The sequence below is a fragment of the Myxine glutinosa genome, chromosome 7 (genome assembly GCF_964187855.1).
Source record: "Myxine glutinosa chromosome 7, kmMyxGlut1.1, whole genome shotgun sequence".
Lineage (NCBI taxonomy): Eukaryota > Metazoa > Chordata > Myxini > Myxiniformes > Myxinidae > Myxine > Myxine glutinosa.
The window spans coordinates 139557252-139582575 of NC_136267.1; the positions used below are offsets into that span (position 1 = coordinate 139557252).

The 25324-nt window shown below is 43.6% G+C and overlaps 1 protein-coding gene across 1 annotated transcript in view; it reads right to left on the reverse strand.

Moving 5' to 3' along the window:
- The window catches only part of CIP2A (cellular inhibitor of PP2A), a 54967-nt gene extending 30301 nt beyond the window's left edge, over positions 1-24666 (reverse strand). Inside the window, exons 1-5 of the mRNA XM_068123311.2 lie at positions 24637-24666; positions 7039-7179; positions 6561-6711; positions 5806-5918; positions 4084-4178 (exon numbers count right to left, since the gene is read on the reverse strand). Coding sequence (XP_067979412.2) covers positions 4084-4178; positions 5806-5918; positions 6561-6711; positions 7039-7140 — 461 coding nt within the window. The 5' untranslated portion in view covers positions 7141-7179; positions 24637-24666. The remainder of the gene's footprint in view (positions 1-4083; positions 4179-5805; positions 5919-6560; positions 6712-7038; positions 7180-24636) is intronic.
- Between the last annotated feature and the right edge of the window lie 658 nt (positions 24667-25324).

Here is a 25324-nt window from a genome sequence, read left to right on the forward strand (position 1 = left end):
CACGCTTGTTATATTGCTACTGTACATACACGCTTGTTATAATGGTACTGTACATACACACTTCTTATATTGATACTGTACATACACGCTTGTTATATTGCTACTGTACATACACGCTTGTTATAATGCTACTGTACATACACGCTTATTATAATGCTACTGTACATACACGCTTGTTATAATGCTACTGTACATACACGCTTGTTATATTGCTACTGTACATACACGCTTGTTATAATGGTACTGTACATACACGCTTCTTATATTGATACTGTACATACACGCTTGTTATATTGCTACTGTACATACACGCTTGTTATAATGCTACTGTACATACACGCTTGTTATAATGCTACTGTACATACACACTGGTTATATTGTTGCTACATACACACTTGTTATATTGCTACTGTACATACACACTTGTTATATTGCTACTGTACAAACACACGTTATATTGATACTTACACGCTTGTTATATTTCTACATACACGCTCGTTATATTGCTACTGTACATACACACTTGTTATATTGCTACTGTACAAACACACTTGTTATATTGCTACTGTACATACATGCTTGTTATATTGCTACTGTACATACACGCTTGCTATATTGCTACTGTACATACACGCTTGCTATATTGCTACTGCACATACACGCTTGTTATATTGTGACTGTACATACACGCTTGCTATATTGCTACTGTACATACACGCTTGCTATATTGCTACTGTACATACACGCTTGTTATATTGCTACTGTACATACATGCTTGTTATATTGCTACTGTACATACACACTTGCTATATTGCTACTGCACATACACGCTTGTTATATTGTGACTGTACATACACGCTTGCTATATTGCTACTGTACATACACGCTTGTTATATTGCTACTGTACATACACGCTTGTTATATTGCTACTGTACATACATGCTTGTTATATTGCTACTGTACATACACGCTTGCTATATTGCTACTGTACATACACACTTGCTATATTGCTACTGTACATACACGCTTGTTATATTGCTACTGTACATACACGCTTGCTATATTGCTACTGTACATACACGCTTGCTATATTGCTACTGTACATACACGCTTGCTATATTGCTACTGTACATACACGCTTGTTATATTGCTACTGTACATACACGCTTGCTATATTGCTACTGTACATACACGCTTGCTATATTGCTACTGTACATACACGCTTGCTATATTGCTACTGTACATACACGCTTGCTATATTGCTACTGTACATACACGCTTGTTATATTGCTACTGTACATACACGCTTGTTATATTGCTACTGTACATACACGCTTGCTATATTGCTACTGTACATACACGCTCGCTATATTGCTACTGTACATACATGCTTGTTATATTGATACACACGGTACATGCTTGTTATATCGATACATACACACTTATTATATTGCTACTGTACATACATGCTTGTTATATTGCTACTGTACATACATGTTTCTTATATTGCTACTGTACATACATGATTGTTATATTGCTACTGTACATACACACTGGTTATATTGTTGCTACATACACACTTGTTATATTGCTACTGTACATACACACTTGTTATATTGCTACTGTACATACATGTTTCTTATATTGCTACTGCACATACATGATTGTTATATTGCTACTGTACATACACACTGGTTATATTGTTGCTACATACACACTTGTTATATTGCTACTGTACATACACACTTGTTATATTGCTACTGTACAAACACACATGTTATATTGATACTTACACGCTTGTTATATTTCTACATACACGCTCGTTATATTGCTACTGTACATACACACTTGTTATATTGCTACTGTACAAACACACTTGTTATATTGCTACATACACACTTGTAATATTGATACATACACGCTTGTTACATTGCTACATACACGCTTGTTACATTGCTACATACACACTTGTTATACGATGCATAAGAACACGTGATTTTAAATGACGCTTGTCATATTGCTCCATAAACACTGGTTATATGCTGCATGGGAACACGTGATCTTAAATGACGCTTATTATATGCTGCATGGGAACACGTGATCTTAAATGACGCTTGTTATATGTTGCATGGGAACACGTGATCTTAAATGACGCTTGTTATATGCTGCATGGGGAACACGTGCTCGCAGATAAAGGAGGAATAAAATGATTCTTGTGTAAAATTCATTTGATTCTCATTGTTCATTTTATTGTAAATGTGTTACTGTGTGCAGTAAATGTTTGGAAACTTTCAGCGAATTGTGAAAGTGTGAAAATGTAAAAGTGAAATATGAGTGCGAAACCACAAGCAAAATATTCTGGATGTCATGAAAGAGTGGAAATTGCAGACGTATTGTTATATCAGTCTCTGACATTTTTGGGTTTTTTTTGTTTTTTGTGTGGTGTTTTTTGTGTGGTGTTTTTTGTGTGGTGTTTTCTGTTTTTTTGTGTTTTTTGTGTGGTGTTTTTTGTGGGTTTTTTGTGGTGTTTTTTGTGTGGTGTTTTTTGTGTGGTGTTTTTTGTGTGGTGTTTTGTGTGTGGTGTTTTGTGTGTGGTGTTTTTTGTGTGGTGTTTTGTGTGGTGTTTTGTGTGTGGTGTTTTGTGTGTGGTGTCTTTTGTGTGGTGTCTTTTGTGTGGTGTCTTTTGTGTGGTGTCTTTTGTGCGGTGTTTTTTGTGCGGTGTTTTTTGTGTGGTGTTTTGTGTGTGGTGTCTTTTGTGTGGTGTCTTTTGTGTGGTGTCTTTTGTGTGGTGTTTTTTGTGCGGTGTTTTTTGTGTGGTGTTTTGTGTGTGGTGTTTTGTGTGTGGTGTTTCTTGTGTGGTGTTTTTGTGTGTTTTTTTGTGTTGTTTTTTGTGATTTTTTTTGTGTTTTTTTGTGTGGTGTATTTTGTATGGTGTTTTTTGTATGGTGTTTTTTGTGGTTTTTTGTGTGGTGTTTTTTGTGTGGTGTTTTTTGTGTGGTGTTTTTTGTGTGGTGTTTTTTGTGGTTTTATGTGTGGTGTTTTTTTGGTTGTGGTGTTTTTTTGGTTGTGGTGTTTTTTTGTGGTGTTTTTTTGTGGTGTTTTTTTGTGTGGTGTTTTTTTGTGTGTTTTTTTGTGTGGTTTTTTGTGTGGTGTTTTTTGTGGTGTTTTTTGTGTAGTTTTTTGTGTTGTGGTTTTTGTGGTGTTTTTTGTGTTGTGGTTTTTGTGTGATTTTTTTTGTGTGGTGTTTTTTTGTGTGGTGTTTTTGTGTGGTGTTTTTTGTGTGGTGTTTTTGTGTGGTGTTTTTGTGTAGTGTTTTTTGTGTAGTTTTTTGTGTAGTGTTTTTTGTGTAGTGTTTTTTGTGTAGTGTTTTTTGTGTAGTGTTTTTTGTGTAGTGTTTTTTGTGTAGTTTTTTGTGGTTTTTTGTGTAGTTTTTTGTGTTTTTTTGTGTCGTGTTTTTTGTGTAGTTTTCTGTGTAGTGTTTTCTGTGTAGTGTTTTCTGTGTAGTGTTTTTTGTGTTGTGGTTTTTGTGTGTTTTTTTGTGTGATTTTTTTTTTGTGTGGTGCATTTTGTGCAGTTTCTTGTGTGGAATTTTTGTGTGGTGTTTGTGTGGTTTTTGTGTGGTTTTTGTGTGGTGTGTAGACGATGCATTGACGACGTAGGTTTATGTTTTGACAGCAAAAATACCTTTTAGGTTTTATTGTATAAATGCACGTTTCAATCTCATGTACTTTATGGAAAATAACACATTCTTAACAGTACATATTTAATAGAGATTCTCACATTCTAATTGTACATACTTTTCTTGAGGTACTCGGTTGAAAAAAAGATACCATGTAATACTGGCTACCACCGGATGGCATTTGCGGACTACATTAGCACATTACGTGCAGAGAGACAGACAAACATAAACGGACCCACATGCAATACCTTCCACTGAGGGTAATAAATGCTCAATTTGCACCTGCAAATGCCAAGTGTTGAAAACGTGAGGCAGGTGACACAGATGATGTTGAATCACACATAATATTGCCCAAATATTTATTTATATCATGTATGCAGTATTTTCAAGTTCCTTTTACTCACACGGACTCGACAAGATAGCTGAGAAGATCGGCAACTTGTGGACTACAGTAGGTCAACTGCACATCGTACGTGAGTCTTTGTAGGAGCTGCAAACACTGCAAGCAAAACGGAATATTTAAAGCTCAATGAAACAAAGGCAATTTGCTCACACAAAACAGAGGCAACACATAGGACACGTCAAACTGAAATCCGCTCACGTTCTAAAGTACCATTCTGAGAAAATCCTCATGGCAGTATCATGGTGATCTGTCGACTTGAAGGTTTTTCCAACATTCTCTTCCCGTGTCCTTCGAGAAAAGTCTGTATCATTGTGGACCCCATTATATTGTCCACAAAGTCGTTTAGGTTATTGTTAAACCGTTACCTTGGCTAAACATACTCCTTAGGGCCTCAGAATCAGACTATCAGAGGTTGCACTTGACGCATGGATGCAAGCACGCAATAGTTTGGAGGTAAGCACACGCGTCATTGAGTCGTCACATTCGATCTCGACGCAGCTATAAACTGCCATCCTGGTGTGTTGCATTCGAGACCCTGAAAATTGCAAGAAATTAAAAATCCTGAATAAAACTGCACGTGATCTCCATAATTGATGTAACATTGTAATGAGACCTTAAAGGAAGTTAAACAGTCTTTATCGTAATAAAAGACAAGTTTCCTCATAAGGTGAGAGGAACTGCAATGGAAAACTGCATAGTTTGATGTTGCCTCCAGAGGGCACTTGAAACACAATGATCATCAACATCGCCAAGAGTGGAAACGGTAAAACGGGGTAGGCAAGTGAAAATCAATCATGCTTAGGTATTTCTCTGTAACCAGATTCCAGAAAAGGTCTCACAAAAATCAGTTGTGGCTGCAGGACTGCATTGAATATGAGGATCACAAAGTGCAACTAATCAGGGATGACATAGAGGGGAAAGGATGGTCATGGTCGCAGTGTGGTCTTCAACTGTGGCTAACGGGTCTTAGTGCACATGGTCTGAATATCCTTCTTGTAGGGAAGCAATGACTGCAATGGCCTGCAGGAGGCCACAATACCCACTAAATGACACCACCTTCAGCTGTTATTCCCCATACAAAATACTTGGTTGATCGTGCCTGTGCCTTCCTATACCGAGAGCAATCGGATGAACTTCCATGGCTCCCAATGAGATGTCCTAATCAGAACAACAGCTGACTGGGTGTGTCAATCCAAGGCAAGTTTTCCTTGGTATCCCTCAACTTACGAGGCAACTCCGAGGGACAGCACATACACTGATGAATCATCCTGCCTGTGAAACATCTGGATGACAGTTTATAGCTGGGTTGGGATTCAAAATCAGACTATACAGCTTAGAGGTGAGTATATGTACCTCCAGGCCATCCTACCAGCTTCCTGATATTCATTCCTTAGATGAGCCTCATGTAAAAAAAAAAATCCCAACCAAGCAAAACCACAAGTCTTGTCTAACAATTATCATCAACTATATACTATAATTTTGCTCTCTTTCCCATGAAGCCTGTGTCAAGTCAAGTTCTTATCCCTATGACTTAGACGAGGCAATGCATCACCAGCTAATACCATCCATCTGGGATTTATTGGGCTCATCATAGCCAAAAATATATGTTTGTTTCCACCTCATAAACTCCTTTTATAAAAAAAATCTTTCATGAACCTCGACAAAACAAACTACAAAAATGAAGTGAATGAAGGAAAGCTGAAGGGAAAATCAATCCTCAAACCTGTGCAAGTATCGAATGTGGGTCACAAGTGGACAAAGAGTGAACCAGTCTGGCCAGGGCCCCTGTAAGGTCCAACGTACATCGCAAGGTATCAAGAACCTCCTTCTTTGCAGCTGGGGAAAAGCACGATGACATCACAACAGGGACCGAGTTATAAAAATCTATCGCGTATTACGATGAGACGGCAAAGCGCAACAGGCAGAGAAGCGAGGCGAAAGTTTAAAGCTATCAAATTTAACACCTGAATATTGTACGTTGCATCCCAAAATTGGATTTACCATATAAAGTTGTTCTTTCATAATCAATGAGATATTTTGAGTAGAATATCTTGAAGTTGTGGTTTCTAACCCTAATTATTATAATAATCATAGAAAAAAGAAACAAGGTATGTTATGATTTCCAATATAAACCCGGAATTAATTTTACTTCCAAACTTCCTGTACCACCTCTGCCCTCAGCTATTTTGCCTTAAAGGCTCAAAATATTCGTCAGCGACTTGTATCTCGAGACCGGAGAGGGGCAGAGCGAGACGCGAATCTGAAATAAATAAATAAGATATGCATATCTCAAACTATTAGAGAAGAGCTTCCCCCCTCCTAGACCTCACTCCAGATAAGGGTTAATGCCGTAATTCCACTCACAAATACACCTTCTGCGTTTGAATTGCAGCCTATCCCCCTTTTAATTCCAACCTAGGGGTATAAAAATGGAAGTGAAGGATGGAATGGTAGGATAAAGCATGAGTGGGTACGTACCCAGTTGTGAGAGCAATCCCACGGCCTTGGCACAAATTGCTGGGTTCGTCTGGGAATCCAAAACAAGCTGGACAAGGCCATTCAAGCACTCAGTAGGAAGTACTTCCGCCAAGGAGAAATACACACAGATGTTTTTGCTCGCAGATATTGCCTGAAGAATGGTCGTGAAAGGGCAGCAAAGGGTAAAATGGGAAGGGGATTGTAAGAGAGAAGCACATGCGTAATAGGAAGGGGAAAATCAATGTGGAATGTCATTAGTGGAATCACATCGAACGTATAAATAATTAAATCTCAAAATTACATTGCGAAGTACTTCTACAAACTTTGAAATGGTAAGGATAAAAAGCCTTTTCTTTATCTCTCAACCAATCACCGAGCCTATTCCTTCCTCCCCCACCACCGCTGGGCTATTCCCCATTCCTTCTCAGCTACTTTTCCTGGTCCTGGGTTCTCAGCACTCCTTCCATCCACATCTTACATCGAGCTGTCGAAGTAGTTGCTGCACGTTTCCTTCATTGGAGTCGTTTCTGTACTGCGCTGAGGCCAAGAGAAAGCCCTTCACGCATGCTGTGGAGTCCATGACACATGTGACAGCAGCACAATCAGTGCGTTCGCTTCCCTAAGGAGGGAGAAATAAAACACCATAAGTGGTCCTAAAGAACAACAACAATAAACTATTGATAACAAAATAAATCATTGTAATATGAAACTAAAAGCACTTTCAAGGGATTGTAAAAGCACTTATTACCTCCACCACCGAAGGTGGGTGGAGGTTAGTTATGTTTTCACCCCTGTCTGTTTGTCTGTCTGTGAACAGGATATCTCAAAAAGTTGTGGATGGATTCAGACGAAATTTGGCAGAATGGTCCTGTATGTGACAAGGAAGAAATGAATAGATTTTGGTGAAGATCTGGATTCGGATCCGGCCACTATAATTTTTTAGTCATTCTTCACCTGGTGTTGGCTTAGCGGTTAGGGTGCCGGCTTGGGATCCTGGGTTCGAATCCCGGTCGATCGCTGAATTAACACCAGGGGGGTTGACTCAGCCTGTCATCCTTCCGAGGTCGGCAAATTGAGTACCAGCTTGCTGGGATGAATGATCCCGGTGTGTACCCCGGTTTAGAATAGGTACACCGTATCCCTGTGCATCGTAAGAGGCGACTAAGGGTTGGCGCCAGGAAGGGCATCCGGCCATAAAAACATTGCCTCAAACAGGGAACCATGATTGTCATGGGGCCTGCAAGGCTAACCCCTGCTCTAGCGGGGAAAATGGCCTTAAAACGATCATTCATTCTTCACCATTGGGAGATAGGGCCAAAAACGATACACAGCAGGATATCTCAAAAAGTTGTGGACGGATTTGGACGAAACTGGGTGGACCGGTTGGGTGTCTGACAAGGACGATTCGATTTTGGTGAAGATCTGAAAATGGATTCGGATACGAGAATTATTTAATTTTCAACTGATTCTTCACCAAAGAGAGATCGGGCAAAAAGCGATATAAATACAACATGGTATTTAAAAAAAGTTATAGACTAGTTTTGACAAAACTTGGTGGACGAGTTGGCTAGGTGACAAGAACAAGCCGATTAGATTTTGCTTCAGGTCCACATCCAGATCAGGCCTATCAGTGGGATACAAAAATAAACTGTTCAGCCTAGCGGAGGTATACGCTCTACCAAGTGCCGTTCTAGTTATAAATCTGCCTTTATGTATAATCAATAATCAATATGATCCCCTTTTGCCTTGAGAACTGACTGGTGGGGGGGGGGGGGGCGGGTTTTTATTTTATTTTAGTACGGGCGGTTTTATTTTAGTACGATAACAATTGGTGTCGAGGAGTGAGATCGGACCCGGAGCGCGTTTACGCGCTCGAAATTATAAAGCCGAAATTTGTTTGTTGTATAAAAACCCAGAGCATTGCGGCTCTGGCCGTCGGCTCCTAGCGGAGGTATACGCTCTACCAAGTGCCGTTCTAGTTATAAATCTGCCTTTATGTATAATCAATAATCAATATGATCCCCTTTTGCCTTGAGAACTGCCTAAACTGCATGTGGGATTGATTTAATCACATCCACCACCGAAGATGGGACGAGGTTACGTTTTCACCCTTGTCTGACTGTCTGTGAACAAGATATCTCAAAATGTTGTGGATGTATTCAGCCGAAATGTGGTGGTGAGGTTGAGTGTGAGGCTTGGACAAATTGATTAGATTTTGGTGAAGATCTGGATCAGAATCTCTCCAATATAAAAAATTTTCGGGATTTTTCACTGAGACACAGGGCCAAAAACAATATACAGTATATATACAGTTATATACAGTAAACATTAAAGTAAACAATATAAAGCACAGTAAATAAACAATATATAAACAATATATAAATATATAAACAATATAACAATATAACAATATATAACAATATAACATAACATAATAACATTAACATAACATAACATAACATAATATAACAATAATATAATATATAACAATATATAAATAAACAATATATAAAGTAATAAAGTATACAGTAAACAATATACAGTAAAGCACGTTATCTCGAAAAGTTATGAACGGATTCAGACGAAACTTCGTGGACATGTTGGGTGTGTGACAAGGAAGAGTCGATTCAATTTTTATGAAGATCCAAATTCAGATCTGGATCCGTGAATTTTTAAAGTGATTCTTCACCATTGCGTGATAGGGTAAAAAAAAAGAAGATATTGTTGTGAATATGAGGACTGTATATTTTTTTTGATTGTGTGCTGTATTATTGTGATTATTGTTTATTCTGTGCCTCCTGCCTCCGGAGCTGTGTAAAGACCAAAAGGGCGTCCCATAGTCCACAAGCATACACGTCAGCCAAGTAATAGAATATACCTGTTGATAGTTATCTCTTATTCTGTGTTTTAGCGTAAGGCTGTGTCTTCCATTAATAGAAATACTCCATTGCACCAGTGAAAGAGATAGATTCCCTTCCATTCCCATCACCAGTTACCTCCGATCCAATTGCCGCCATTGGCCACGAGGCCGGGTTGGGGAAGAAAGGCGTGTCTCCACCTCGTCATAGAGGGGGAGGAGTGAACCAGCCCCGCTCGACCAACCATGAGCCAGGGGTTTGGCTACAGAGGGCGGAGGAAGAGCGGTCGGGGAGGTTCGCAAAGGTTGAGGGGCGGGGGCCTATATAACCCAAGGCAGGGCGTGTCCAAAAAAGGGAGATGCGTTTTTACAGAGTCGAGCTTGGAAGCAAAAACGGAGATGCACTTTTGAGCCGAGACAAGGAGGGTCACAAAGAGCTGAGTTGGTCGTCAGTGGTTGCGTTCAGTGGTTGCGTTCAGTGATTGCGTTGAGGGGTTGCGTTGGAGACGGAGTGGTTGGACCAAACAAAAGAAGAGAGGAGAGAACCCGTCACGCCAGACCCCCCACCAGCGCGTCGGCTCTGGCCGTGATCCGACCCGTGATCCGACCCGTGACCCGACCCGTGATCCGACCCGTGATCCCACGCACACGACAGGATCGGAGGCATCAGCGGCCGTCGAGGTCCCGCCCGACGTCCCGTGCAGGATCAAGCTCCAGCCAGCTCCGTGCCGTCCTCCCCCTCCAGCCGCGCACCGCCTTCCAGCCAATCCACTCTGCAATTCCCCGTGTGAGTCGTCTTTGTTTGTTTTGTCCTGGGTAGTTAATTAAGTCTGTATAAGCTAGTATTTTCCCTGTGTCACCTGCGTCTTATGTGCTTGTAAATAAACGTGACTGCTTTATTTTTGCTTGTGTGTAAATAGTCAATAAATTTAGTAGTATTTCCAACCTGTTTGTCTTCATTTTCCTCTTTGCATTGCGTCGTTTTCGTCTTTTCCCTCATTGAGCAGCTGGGGTGCGATACGGCCAAAGTCTGGGTGAATCGGGTGAGATTTGTTAGGTCGCGGTCTTACACCACCGCTCGGTCTATAACATCTAACCGCGATCTATAACAATTGGTAGTCAGGAGGTGGGATTCGAACCTGGGACTAAATTTATTTAGCCCAAATTTTGGACACCAATTGTGTTAGTACGATAACAATTGGTGTCGAGGAGTGAGATCGGACCCGGAGCGCGTTTACGCGCTCGAAATTATAAAGCCGAAATTTGTTTGTTGTATAAAAACCCGAATTTTGAAATCGCGCCATGGCTGTTCAAGGCGACGGGATGCCGGTGGGAGAGATAGACGGGGTGGAATCGACCCAGGACCTCGGGGAAATGTATGTGGAGGAAAGGGAGGAGAAAAATGGCAATGTGGTTGAGGGAGTATCAGACGCACAAAATGGCGCGCTCGCGCACGTGGTTGAAGAGTCCCAAAATAGCGGCGCCGCGGAGGGCGAGCCCGCGGTGGCGGCTGGGGACGCTGGGCAAACCGGGTTTGACCTCAAATTATTCTTGACCCAACTGAATGCAAAAATGGATAGTATGGGGGGCCAAATGGGGGTAATGAGGGACGAAGCGAGGGGTACCGGTGAGGGATTAGAAAAGAAATTTGAGGGATTAGAAAAGAAATTTGAGGGATTAGACAAGAAATTTGAGGGGTTAGACAATGGGATAGAAGGGGTGAAACATGGGTTAACGGGGGTGGAAAACAGAATGGCTGCCCAGGAGAATCAGTTAGAAGGGGTGAAACATGGGTTAACGGGGGTGGAAAACAGAATGGCTGCCCAGGAGAATCAGTTAGAGGGGGTGAAAAATGGGTTAATGGGGTTAGAAAATAGGATGGAGGACAAATTGCGGGAAAGAGGGGAACAATCGCCCGGGAAATCGAACAGATGGGGAACCAGATGGAGGAAATACGACGAGGGGTGAGTGAGGAGGTCTCGGGGCTACGCGAGGAGGTAAAGCGAGGCGAAAAACGTATAGAGAAAGAGGTGAGAAATAATACGGTAAAGTTACAAGGGGGAATAGAAGATCTGACGAAAGGAGTAGAACAGCTGACAGTGGGACAAAAGGAACTAGCGGACCAAGTGGAAAAGAACACTGCAATCATCGGGGGTTTAAAAGCAACACAAAAGGACATTAAAAATGAATTAATAGCGACACAAAAGGAATGTCAAATGGTACATGAGGGATTGACGAAGAGGTTGGAAGAGGTGACAGAAGTAATGAAGACGAAGGACCGGGAGGTAAGGACGCACATAGAAACGGTTAAAGTAGCGATGGAGGAAGAAATAGAGGGGGCGCACCAGGAGCTGAAGGAGGTAAAGGAAAAATTAGAGGAGGTGGAAGAGGGGGTGAGTGAAATTAAGAAGAGACGGAGGGAAACTAAGAGGGAGATAAAGGAGGAAGTCATGGAATATGTACAAGGTCTGTGTTCAAATCATGATGAGATGCTCACTAACCAAATAAAAAGTTTGCAGGTGGCAAAGGAGGTGCGGAGACAAAGTACGGAGGTGAGTGGCAATGTATATGATGTGAGGAAAGCTTCAGTCGGCTTGGGGATTGGTTTGGATCCGGGTGTTCGTGAAAGGCCGTTGGTGAAGTGTGTGACAGGTCAGGTGTGCGAAAAAAGAGGTGTGCGAGAATGTCCGACCATGGGGTGTGTGAGGAAAAAGTGCACGCCGGGGAGTGAGTGTGCCGTCAGGAGTGAGCCGGTCGAAGCGCGTGTGCGAGGGGGTACATGGAAGCGCGGTGTGGTGAGTGTTACGGAGGAAGTAACGAGAGAGTGTACACCTGTGGTGAGTGTTACAGAGGATGTAACGAGGAAGTGTACGCCTGTGGTGAGTGTTACAGAGGATGTAACGGGAGGGTGTGCGCGAGAAAGGTGTGTAACGGACGGGTGCATGAGGAAAGAGTGTGCCGTCGAAAGTAAGGGTGAGTGCGCTGTCAAGAGTGGTGGTGAGAGTAGTGAGAGTGACAAGGAGAGTGAGCTGGTTGTGACAGGTGAGCGAGGATGTACACCTGGGATGGAAGGATGCACACCTGGAATGGTAGAGCGTGTGTGGGAAGGCACATTTGAGTTGGTAGTGAGGCACGTGGTTGGGTGTGCGGGTGAGAGCACACCTGTGATCGTCACAAAGGAGGTGACCGAGAAAGGGGCGCGAAGAGGTGTGTTGGTGAGGTGTGCGAGCGACGAATGTGTGCCAAGGTGTTCGGTGGTCAGGTGTGTGACCAAGTCGGTGAGCGGAATGAGTGTACCGAGGTGTGTTAGAGAAGGTACGACCAAGAGCATGGAAACGGCTGCATGTATGAGCACGAAAGGGGTAGCGTATGCTTGTAAGCATCCAGGTGAGGCGTCGACGATAACCGGGTTAAAGGTTAGAACGACTTATAGCCGACTCGGGCCCTCGGTGCGTGCCGGGCTTCGCGTGCCGCGAGAACCAGCGGGGATCCGAACCACGGCGGTTTCGAAAGAACTGCCGTGCGCGATCCACGCTGGGCCTCGCATGGAACGGCCGCGTCCGGGCTCCACTAGACGGAGCGGGCCGCCCGATAGGAAGGGTCGTCATGGCGACCACTTTCTATTGAGACGTGCCGGCAGGTCGAGATCGGGACATTGGATGGCTCCACGCCGAGGTGGTGCGTGGGATCTCGGCCCGGGTAAGCCCCCATCCCTGCCACGAATGCGGGACGTATCCAGCCGCTGGCACAAAAGAACCCGCGTTCATGGCTCGGCTGTACGAAGCCGAGCTTTCGAAGGAAATTGGCGCACCGAGAGGATGTAATAAGTAGACGGGTGATGGTGATAGTGATTTAAAACGAAATTTAGAAAAGTGAATAGAATTGGCAGTAAATGGAAAATTTTTGAATTGTTGGATTTGGACGAGCGAAATTGGTAGTGAGAGACCCCCGATGTGGTGGGATGGCAAATCCACCATCCTTCCCATGTGGGGGCAAAGGAGCAATAGTTTATGGGGTGTATGGCAGTGAAAACTAGCCCGGGTGGGTTAGGTTATATGGATAGGGCCCTAGAAGGTGACATTAGGTGACGTTAAGTTTAGTTAGTGACTGATACCTGTAGTGGGGACGCAGGTAGCTTAGTGTGGATTATAATGACGTGGGAGCGCAATAGTTTAAAGGGACGACTGGGAAGCGCAAGTTTCAGAGGGGAGTAGTTAGCTGAGATGATGCCGTGTGTGTGAGGATTGAACAGGTGAGAATTGAACAGGTGTGATTGCACAGGTGTGCAACTGAACAGGTGAATGGAGCAGTGTATGAGGAAGTAGTGGTGATTGCGTGTTGTGTTGACCAAATGGTCCAGGAAGAGGAGGAGGGTGCAGGTGGCACCAGGTAGGATTGCACAGGTGTGCAACGACAGGTGAATGAAAGACAGGTGTATGGAATAAATGGTCTGGAGGATTGGAATGGATGGTCGTGGAGTGAGAATGGTGGAAATTGTGGAGTGGAGTGGATGGTGCGAAGGTGTGAATGGGGGAAGAGTGGACCCCCATCACGGATACCCGGGGCGGGTAGTGTAAGTGTTAGGTAGAGGGTACAGGTAAATTGTGGTTGGATATTGGCATCTGTGGTGCGGGTGACAGAATGGTATGTGGATGGGTGCGTTGGTGTTGTGGAAATGGCTGGGCGTGTAACCTGTTAGTGTGTGTAGTTGGTTTGGGCACTCCACCACTGTAAGGATGTCGGCCAGGTGAGGCCGCAGGTGGGCTCTGGGAGCCGGTAGTAGTTGTTGTGGATGGGGCCCGAGGATCCGGAGGACGGACCCGGGTAGCCCAGTGCCAGAGGGCACCATGGGGTGACAGAGCCAGGAGAGGGGCTGTCCCCAGTTAGTTAGGTTAGGGTGAGGAGCTAGGTAAGCTCGGGTGGCAACTACAGTGGTGGAGGTGTGCAGGTGGGTAGACCTGTTGGGAGAGGTACACGTCGCAGCCCAGAAATTGTGCTAGAGCACCGGGAGATGAATCGGGGGAGTGAGACCCCAAATTGAGAAGCACCACAGTTTGGCCAATGGGAATTGGTTATTAGAACCCCTAGTGTAAGAGGGCCAATGGTTTGGCCAGAGAAAGACCCCGGGTAGTGTAAAGTGTGTTAAAATCATTTAGAGGATAGTTAGGATGAAGGATCTCCTCGCACCATCTGCATCCACTCACCTGAGGTGACAGGTACTCCACACCATGCCATGTTTAATTATTTTTACTGTGCAAATGTTTGGAATGTGAGACGCATCATGACGTGGGTGTGACATTGTGCGTAATTCCATCTCTGCCTCCTTATGAGGATTGATGATGAATTTGGTGATGGCAAATTTTGAAGTAGAGGGATTGTGGAGACGAATTTGGTATAGGGGAAATATGGGGAAGACGTGACAGTAGTGACGAATTTGTAAATGTGTAGATTTTTGTACATATGGGGTAAGGGCAAGGGTAGGCTAGGTGACAGGGGGGTGACGTACGGTAGGGACGAGCTTTCTCACTTCGCCCTCCGTACGCATTTCGCCTTGCATTGCCTTATTGACGTGTACCTTTGTGACCTTACCCCTCGCTCAATTGTCTTTCCCCTTTTGTCTCCCACATGACCTGTGCGCCGTTGGGCGCCGAGGGGAGCGTGCGTGGGTCGACCATTGTGCGCCCGAAATGCCCAGAACCAGCTGTCTGCATCGATGCACCACATTATGGACCACATGCCTGTGGCCGAGCACCACTTATGGACCCCATGGGTTGGGGCATGGCCCCTCTGCTGGAACCGGCCATGAGGGCCCGAAATCTTGCTGGCGGACCTTGGCCACAGGGCACCGATGCCCCACAGGTGAACCACACTAGTCGGCCCTGTGGGCCATAAATAAAATCAAATAAAAAAGGGACACATTGGGCACACTTTATTGAAAATAGGCCGCCAGTAAGCAAAGCAAAATGGAAATGACAACATCTGGAAGACAAATAATAATAACCAGCAGAGGGAGCCGAAGAGCGAAAGACCACCTGCAGGGTTAGGGGTTGTTGATTCTATTTTTATTGAACATTCATTGAACAATGGTGACTGCACCGATCGGTGCTTGGGTGTGTATTGGTGCGTTTTTGGGTGCGTTCATGGTGCGTCGATGCAGAGCAGACTGTCTCCCCCCCAGAAAGAACAATTACAGGTCCTGGGTTAGTTTTGTAAATAAAAATAGCGTCAGTGTAAATAATGCTCCCCACCGTCAGTGTTTAGTTTGAAGACCATTCCGCAATTCGGTTAACTGTGGGCGTAAGTCTGTTAGGCAGGGTGCAATGGAGCAGCGGGACACATTTATTTATGTTTTAAAACTGTCGCACTCGGGGTCAGGTTAAAAGTAGAGGGAACTACACCTACGTGTCACACTAAATAAAAGTTGTAGGCCCGGGACGTGCCTAAGAGGAGGAGGGTGCAGTGTTGTGAATATGAGGACTGTATATTTTTTTTGATTGTGTGCTGTATTATTGTGATTATTGTTTATTCTGTGCCTCCTGCCTCCGGAGCTGTGTAAAGACCAAAAGGGCGTCCCATAGTCCACAAGCATACACGTCAGCCAAGTAATAGAATATACCTGTTGATAGTTATCTCTTATTCTGTGTTTTAGCGTAAGGCTGTGTCTTCCATTAATAGAAATACTCCATTGCACCAGTGAAAGAGATAGATTCCCTTCCATTCCCATCACCAGTTACCTCCGATCCAATTGCCGCCATTGGCCACGAGGCCGGGTTGGGGAAGAAAGGCGTGTCTCCACCTCGTCATAGAGGGGGAGGAGTGAACCAGCCCCGCTCGACCAACCATGAGCCAGGGGTTTGGCTACAGAGGGCGGAGGAAGAGCGGTCGGGGAGGTTCGCAAAGGTTGAGGGGCGGGGGCCTATATAACCCAAGGCAGGGCGTGTCCAAAAAAGGGAGATGCGTTTTTACAGAGTCGAGCTTGGAAGCAAAAACGGAGATGCACTTTTGAGCCGAGACAAGGAGGGTCACAAAGAGCTGAGTTGGTCGTCAGTGGTTGCGTTCAGTGATTGCGTTGAGGGGTTGCGTTGGAGACGGAGTGGTTGGACCAAACAAAAGAAGAGAGGAGAGAACCCGTCACGCCAGACCCCCCACCAGCGCGTCGGCTCTGGCCGTGATCCGACCCGTGATCCGACCCGTGACCCGACCCGTGATCCGACCCGTGATCCCACGCACACGACAGGATCGGAGGCATCAGCGGCCGTCGAGGTCCCGCCCGACGTCCCGTGCAGGATCAAGCTCCAGCCAGCTCCGTGCCGTCCTCCCCCTCCAGCCGCGCACCGCCTTCCAGCCAATCCACTCTGCAATTCCCCGTGTGAGTCGTCTTTGTTTGTTTTGTCCTGGGTAGTTAATTAAGTCTGTATAAGCTAGTATTTTCCCTGTGTCACCTGCGTCTTATGTGCTTGTAAATAAACGTGACTGCTTTATTTTTGCTTGTGTGTAAATAGTCAATAAATTTAGTAGTATTTCCAACCTGTTTGTCTTCATTTTCCTCTTTGCATTGCGTCGTTTTCGTCTTTTCCCTCATTGAGCAGCTGGGGTGCGATACGGCCAAAGTCTGGGTGAATCGGGTGAGTTTTGTTAGGTCGCGGTCTTACACCACCGCTCGGTCTATAACATCTAACCGCGATCTATAACAATATATAGCAGGATATTTCAAAAAGTTGTGGATGAGATCTGACCAAACTAGGTAGATAAGTTGGTGACATGACAGGAACAAACAGATTAGATTGTAGTTCAGGTTTGGATACAGATCTGGCCTATCAGTGGGATATAAAATGTAACCTGGTCAGCCTGGCGGAGGAAAGGGGAAATTAGGAAATGGAAAGAATATGGAACTACCCAGGCTCTTCCTAGAGCTGGCCATTCGACCAAATTGAGCAACCGGGCCACAAGGACCTTAGCCAGAGAGGCGACCAATAACCCAAAGACCACTGACCACTGACCACTGACAGAACTACAGGTTTCCTTGATTGAGAAGGGAGAACCTGCCAGAAGGAAAACAGTCTCTGCAGCACTTCACAAATCTAGGCTTTATGGGAGAGTGGCCAAACGGTAGCCACTCATGAGAATAAGGCACATGACAGCACGCCTGGAGTTTGCAAAAAGGCAAAAAGAAAAGGATTCCACTTTGACATTACGAGGTAATTGTGTGTCGATCAGTGACACAAAAAAAACCTCAATTTAAGCCATTTTTAATTTAGGCTGTAACACAATGAAATGTGAAAAGGGTCAAAGGATGTGAATACTTTTTGAAGGCACTGTAAGAAGAGGAGGAAGGGCATCAGTTGTGTGACATTGAACAGTGTAACTGTTGAAACAAATCCCATTTCACTTCTGAACGATAGCTTCTCGTACCTCAGGAAGGTGTTATGGTTTCATCAAGAATATGTACGGGTTTGAGATTGCATGCAAAGGTGGGTGTTGTTTTGACTGAAGAGCTGACCACAGTAATCGACATGTCGAGTTAGTGAACTCCAACTCATACGCACTCTCACTCAATATCCTCGTCATGGTATCACTTTTTAGCTCGTCTACAACAGAGTTGAGGTGAACTTTTAAAGCCATAACTATGTTCTTCAGTCAGACAGTCAATGGGTCCATTAATAATTTTTCGTTTTTAGCCGCGTCGCAGACGCTGCTAATAGAGTGCCCTCTGCTGTTGTTGTTGTTCTTCTTGTTCTTCTTCTTCTTGCAGAGAAGACAAAACCTCAAAGCTCCACCCATTCTGGGAACCATAGCTCCACCCATTGTGGGAGAGGCTTAATATAAACAAATATCCACCATTTTATTAACTCGCATAGCTTTGAGGCCTGTTTTGTAGGCACGTGGTGTCTTCCTCTCTCACACAGTTTTATTTCAAATCAAATTCGATATATCATTTCATTTTTCACAGTCGCTAACATAGTTTTAGACTCGGTTGAAAAAAAACGGGAAGAAAATCCGATGAAAGTTGCCCTTTATAGAACGAAATGAATTCTCAAAGGCCTGTAACTTCAAGTCCATTGAGATATTTTTTTTTTAAATCGCGGCATGGTCAGTCATACACCGCCCGAAATAACAGACGGGAAAATGCCGAGATATATATATTTTGTTTAAATCGCGGCATGGTCAGTCATACACCGCCCGAAATAACAGACGGGAAAATGCCGATATATTAAAAATTCGTCCATTTGATGACAATCGTCACGATGAAATATTTAATTTATACGTTGTCACAATAATGTGGAGAGAGGAGCATAGCTTCGTTCACGTGTCGCTACACACGAGAACTTGCCGAGATATATTTTTTTACAATCACGGCATGGTCAGTCATACACCGCCTGAAATAAAAGACGGGAAAATGCCGAGATATATTTAAAATTCGTCGCCACACACGGGAAATTGCCGAGATATATTTTCACTTTGCACAAAAATAACATCTAGTAATCGAATCAATAGCAATGTCCTGTGCCTATAACATCGACGTTATAGGCACAGCTGCATCTAGGCATTGTGTAACATCGACGCGGCTTTTGTTTTAATTAAAACTTTTTGTACTTGCTTAACCTACGAGTACACCCACTCCCTACGGGAGCGGCAGGAAGGCTAAAGTTATCTTATTACCTCCGCACCAAAGGTGGATGGAGGTTATGTTTTCACCCCTGTCTGTTTGTCTGTCTGTCTGTCTGTCTTTTGTGAACAAAATATCTCAAAAATTTGTGGACGGATTCGAACGAAATTTGGCAGAGATGTAGCGTATGCGACAAGGACGAAATGATTATATTTTGGTGAATGACCAGATTCGGATCCGGCTACTGAAATTTTAAAGTAATTCTTCACCATTGGGAGATCGAGCTAAAAACTATACATACCAGGATATCTAATAAAGTTATGGATGGATTTGGACGAAACTAGTTGGACAGGTTGTGTGTGTGACAAGGAAGAATCGATTCTAATTTGGTAAAGATCCAGATCTGGATCCAGCCAGTAGAATATTTTTTAAGTGAATCTTCACCATTGAGTGAAATGGCCAACCAGGCAGAGGTATGCTCTCTACTGAGTGCCGTTCTAGTTAGGGGTATATAGATTACAGTAGATCTGGGCTCAGATCCGTTAATCTGTGGTGGATGCAATAAGCATAGAATGCCTCAAGGACGTTGCAATTCCTCCAAATTTATTTCCGTTTTGTGTTAAACAGCAATAGCGACTGCTTGAAAAAGTAATCATACATGTTTTGTGGTTTATAATATTTTTTTGCTTCTGGTAGGCATGCCCCATGATAAGCTATTTATCCATGTTAACACGACTTTTGGCCAAGGAGGAAAAACCCCTTGGGAAGAGAGGATATTATTAGTATTAATTTTGTTGTGTAATAACATTAATATTATACCATTATTATTTGTGTTGTTATTAGAAGTGGTTTTGGGAAAACGGCACGATAAGCTACCTTAACATGGATTTCGCCCAAGGTGGAAAACCCCCTTGGGGAGGTTGGGGAGAGGGGGGTTGGGTGGGAGGAGGATTGGAGGGGGAGGGCAAATGAAGATACTACTTCCTCCATCATGTGACGATTAGTCCCGTCAAGTTTGCTTGACATTGGATAAGTAACGACTGAATATATCACGGTCAGACAGACACAGACACCAAGTTGCATGTTTTAGTATGATAATGTAATTAATTCCCCCTTGCTTTGGATGGAGAACAGGAAAGAAAGGGGAGGGGAGGACAGAGTTGGGGTGGAGGAAAGGGGGCGGGGGCAGAGATGGCATAATCCTTTTTAGTCCCTTTTAAGACCCTTTCAACAATTTTGACCCATTAAGGCCCAATAGACCCTTTAGATCTCCAACTACTATTGGAATGTACATTTTGGACCTTCAGACTATTATACCCCTTCAGACCATTAAGACCCCTTCAACACTTTAGACCCTCTAAACCAGTTATAATGCATAGATCCCTTGATCCTTTAAAACTCTTAGACCTTTTAAGACACTTTTAGACCCTTTTGACATTTACATCCTTTAGAAACCTTCCAACCCATTAGACCCTAACTACTATTGGAATGTACCCTTTATATGCCCTATGACCCTTTAACCCCATATAGATGCTTTCGATCCCTTAGACCTGTAGTGTAGACCCTTTAAACCATAGGTTCTTAACCAGGGGTACCTGTACCCCCTGGGGGTACGAAACCTCCAAGCTGAGGGTACGAGACACGCCACCCCAAATAAATTTCAATTCAAAAATAAGGGTATAACAGTGTTTAAAGGAAAAAAGGGTTAAAATGTTTTTATTAAAAAACGACAAGGGTTAAAATGTTTTTGTTAAAAAATTACAAGGGTAAAAATGTTTTTGTTAAAAAATTACAAGTGTTAGGGTTTTTAAAAATAATAATTTAGGACTTGAGGTGTTCATAATTATTTTATCTTTTAAATATGTTTTTATTCAATAATAGGCAAATATTATATCATAAAAAGATATGAATGAGCGCTTACAATAAAAAAATGACAACATGTATTTATTTTCTGAAGTAATAACCATAAGTGCAGCAAATTTTAATTTTATGTCATTTTTTAATGTCTTTTTATATAGAATCAAATCTGACTTAGCATGTCCAAGAAACGCAACATTCGGCACGGACGTACAAATTCTGGGCACGACTTCAACAGCTTGAAGATCAAGAGGGAACGATTTGATCGTGGCGGCACCCTGCCAATGCAAGGATTTGTGCAGATTGAGAAGCCATTGTTGCAAGCATCTTATCAAGTTGCTTTCTTGTATGCCAAAAAAAAAAGCCTCATACAATTGCTGAAGAACTGGTGAAACCTTGTGCACTAAAAATGGCAAAAGTAGTGTTGGGGACCGAGGCACAAAATAAACTTCAACAGGTACCCTTGTCAAACAACATTAAATGTTCCAGGGTTGGTGACATGAATAGAGATATCTTGCAGCAGGTGATTGCAGACATCAAAGCTAGTCCTGTCAAAGTGAGTCTTCAGTGAGATGAGTCAACTGACGTCAGTTTTTGTAGTCAGTTGTTGGTATTTGTGCGGTACATGAAGGAGAAAGAAGTGATGGAAGAATTATTGTTTTGTGAACCACTGAAAACAACCACAAAAGCAATCGATGTGTTCAATCTCGTGAAAGATTTCTTCTTGAAGCATGGGATGACTCTCAACGTGTGTGGGGCACTTTGCACTGATGGAGCTCCCGCCATGCTAGGAAACAAATCAGGCTTTCCTACCCTTGTGAAGAAGAAGATGCCCCATGTCACTGTCACGCACTGTGTGTTGCATCGTCATGCACTTGCCACGAAGACGCGGCCAGGACACCTGAAGAATGTTTTGTCTCTCTGGAAAATCCTCTCTATCTCTTTGCTGATGACTCCACTCTCTGCCGCTCCATACCCCATCCCTCAGATCGGCAGTCTGCAGCCTCCTCACTCTCTGCAGACCTGGACAAAATCACAATTGGAACATGTCTTTCAATCCTGACAAATCTCACACTCTTACGATGTCTCTCCGAAAAGGCCGACTGGACAACCCTCCCATCTACTTTCTCAACAATCTTCTCCAAGAAGTTCTGTCACTCAAGCTTTTGGGTCTCACCATCTGCCATGATCTTTCCTGGGAAAACCACATTTCAAATCTGGCCTCCAAAGCCAGTCGCCGACTGGGCATCCTCCGTCGTGTGAAGTCCTTCCTTTGCCCACCTGAGCTCCTCACCACATACAAGGCTTTCATCCGCAGCTCAATGGAATACTGTTCTCCTCTCTGGGCTGGTGCTCCTGCCTCACACCTAGCTCGGCTTCACGCTGTTGAAACCAAAGCTTTCAGAATTATTGGAATCTCCCGCGATGAAGCCAACAACGAGCGCCTTTCACACGCTCATCGCAGGCAGGTTGGTGGTCTTTCTGTCTTCTACCGACTCCTCTCCGGCCTTGCTCCCCCAGCTCTGTCTGTGCTGTCCCCCAAATATTCCTACAGGTCGCAAAAGATCTGCCTGCAACCCTATAATGGTTAAACTGCCAAAATCAAAGCTCTATGCTCACCTTCACTCTTTCATTCCTCTTTTCTCCTGCCTCTTGAACAAACTCCCTCACTCTCTTCAATCCCACTCCTCCCTCCAGGTCTTTAAAACAGCTGTTCACCACCATCCCTTATCTTCCCCCAATCCAAATCCTTGATCTTTTCTACCCCTGTTAATTCAACCCAGATACACTTTTTTGAAATACCGACTTCTTTCCTGGAAGTTCTAGCAGTGTCCATGTATTTTTTTTTTACCTCTCCCACCCCCACACCCCTTCCCATGCCTCCTCCCCTTCCCATGCCTCCTCCCCCAAGCCCTCTCCCTCCCACAGAAGTCCCGATGTCCCTGCTCTACATCTTGTTCTCCCGCTCCCTTTATCATATGTTTTATGTGTCAGTTTGTCTTTATGTGATCAATGTCAGCTCTTACACGAGCCTCGATCTTGTATACAAAAAAAAAGAAAAAAAAAGTTTTGTCAATTGCTGTGCGTGCAGTAAATGTTATCAGAGGACGAGCCCTGAATCGCCGTCTCTTCAAAGTTTTTTGTGAAGAAATTGGAGCTGAACATAGTGTTCTTCTTTTCCACACGGAAGTGAAATGGCTTTCCCGTGTCTTCGAACTGCACGAATAAATCAAGCAGTTTCTTAGAAAGCAAGACAGTGACATTGCTGACCACTTTGAAAATAGGGAGTTCATTTCGTCCCTGGCATACCTGGCAGATATATTCACACACCTCAACGATTTGAACACCTGCATCCAAGGAACAGGGACAAACATGATCACTGCCAGGGAAAAGGTGTCTGCCTTCACCCAAAAACTTCCAATTTGGATGCAGCGCATTGAGAATGGGATTTTGCAAACTTTCCTAAACTTGATGAGGCTGCTAATGCGGAAAAAAACTATCCATCATGACTGAAGTGAAAGAACATTTGCAGGTGCTGATTCAGTCCTTCCAAGGATACATTCACCACGGAGAGGTTTCTATTGCACAGAAATGGATACGGGATCCATTTCTTTTCAACCTGGATTCCATGGATGACAGTGATAAAATCAAAGATGCTCTTGTTGAGCTGAAGGCCAATGAAAAAATCCGAATGGAGTTTGAATCAATGCAGCTCGACATCTTTGGTGTGCACAACTCAAAACGTTCCCACAGTTGGCAGAGAGACCTCTGGAGACCCTCTTGCCATTTGCGACCACCTATTTGTGCGAGACAGGTTTTCCAACACTCCGACACATCAAAACAAAGGCCAGGAACCGTTTGAATGCAAGTGACGACATGCGTGTGGCTATTTCAAAGAAAGAACCTCGTTTCAGCATCATAATTGATGAAAAACAACAACAACAAAAGAGCCACTAGAAATGTGTCTGTGTACTGTGTAGTATGTTTTTCTACAAAAGTTATTGTTGTACTGTTATCTACTTCAACAAAGTGACTTTTCAGCAAATACAATGCATTATGATTATTGTTTCCATAAATGTGTTTTTTTAATGTGAAAATAAAGAAACTTTATTAATCTATTATTGTAGTTTTGTCATTTTTGACAGGAGGTATGGGAAAATATTATTTAAACTCAAGGGGTACGGGCACTTTAAAAGGTAAGAACAACTGCTTTTAAACACTTCAGACACTTACACTGTTTAAAGTTAGACGTGTACACCCTTTAGACCCCTTGAAGCCACTTTATAACCATGTTAGGGTCTAAGATGGTTTATGGGTCCTTTCACTGGACAAAAACTAATGGAACGTTTTTTCATAAATTCATGACCCGCTGATCCTACATTAACAGAGGTTCCACTGCGCGGATACAATACGTGTTATCAGGTCTGTCGGCCCACACAACCCCCTCATTTTCCATCTAAAATCAACTTTATCACAGAATGCACCCCAAATACGACCACCCTCCATCGGGAGCCGAGCGTCTGCTCCAGCCTCCAATTGGGTCGGATCATTACATCCGAGATCGCAGAACGTTACTTCGTTCCGAAAAGAACGATACGTAGGCAAAGAATCGCAACATACCTTAGAATTGATGTTAATCGCTTTGCTCGTTTGTTTTTATTTTAATGAATGATCTGAAAAACTTACAAGTGGTTACCGCATCTATTTAAATAACATAATTCAATCACAACTCCCCTCGAACTGCCCTGTCTCACCTATTCCCGCGCCCTGTTCAAACCAACCGTGCACGTTACGTACTTCCGGTTCTCACTTCCTTCACGAACTTCATTCGTTGAAGTTTATTAGAGACTGACAGTAAATCGGTTAAATTGTGATTAACTTGCGCCAATATATTCCTGAATGTTGTTTTTAACGTATTACACAAAAATAGAGAGCACTCCACCATTCAAAGGACGAGCGACATACACCGCTCTAAATATATTTATTTTACACTTCATTCATAGTTTCGTCGTTAACATAAAACTATGAACTGGGATTTCAGAGAAAATATGAATCGAAAACAGGTGCGAATTCACAAGTTTCGCTAGATTCATGTTTTTAACTTAGAAACATTTGGCGGGAGACGGAATTAGTACCGTATGGCCTATTCTAACTGCACAAATCACACACGGTCTCGAATGACACTACCTCAACCATGACAAAGCTTTACAAACTACAAAGCACTATCAATATCAATCACGAGTCTGCGTAATTGTCCCCCGTCGCACCGCGGAGCGAAAGTAGGACGATGGTTTTACCCTCGGTCCGTGTGTGCGTCCGTGCGTGCTTCTGTCCGTCCGTCCGTGCCTGCGTACCCTTGTGAGCGGAAAAATCTTGAAAAATAAATGAACTACGAACGTCTAATCCGGTGTGTGGGTGTATCTAGGCATAAGGAATAACGCT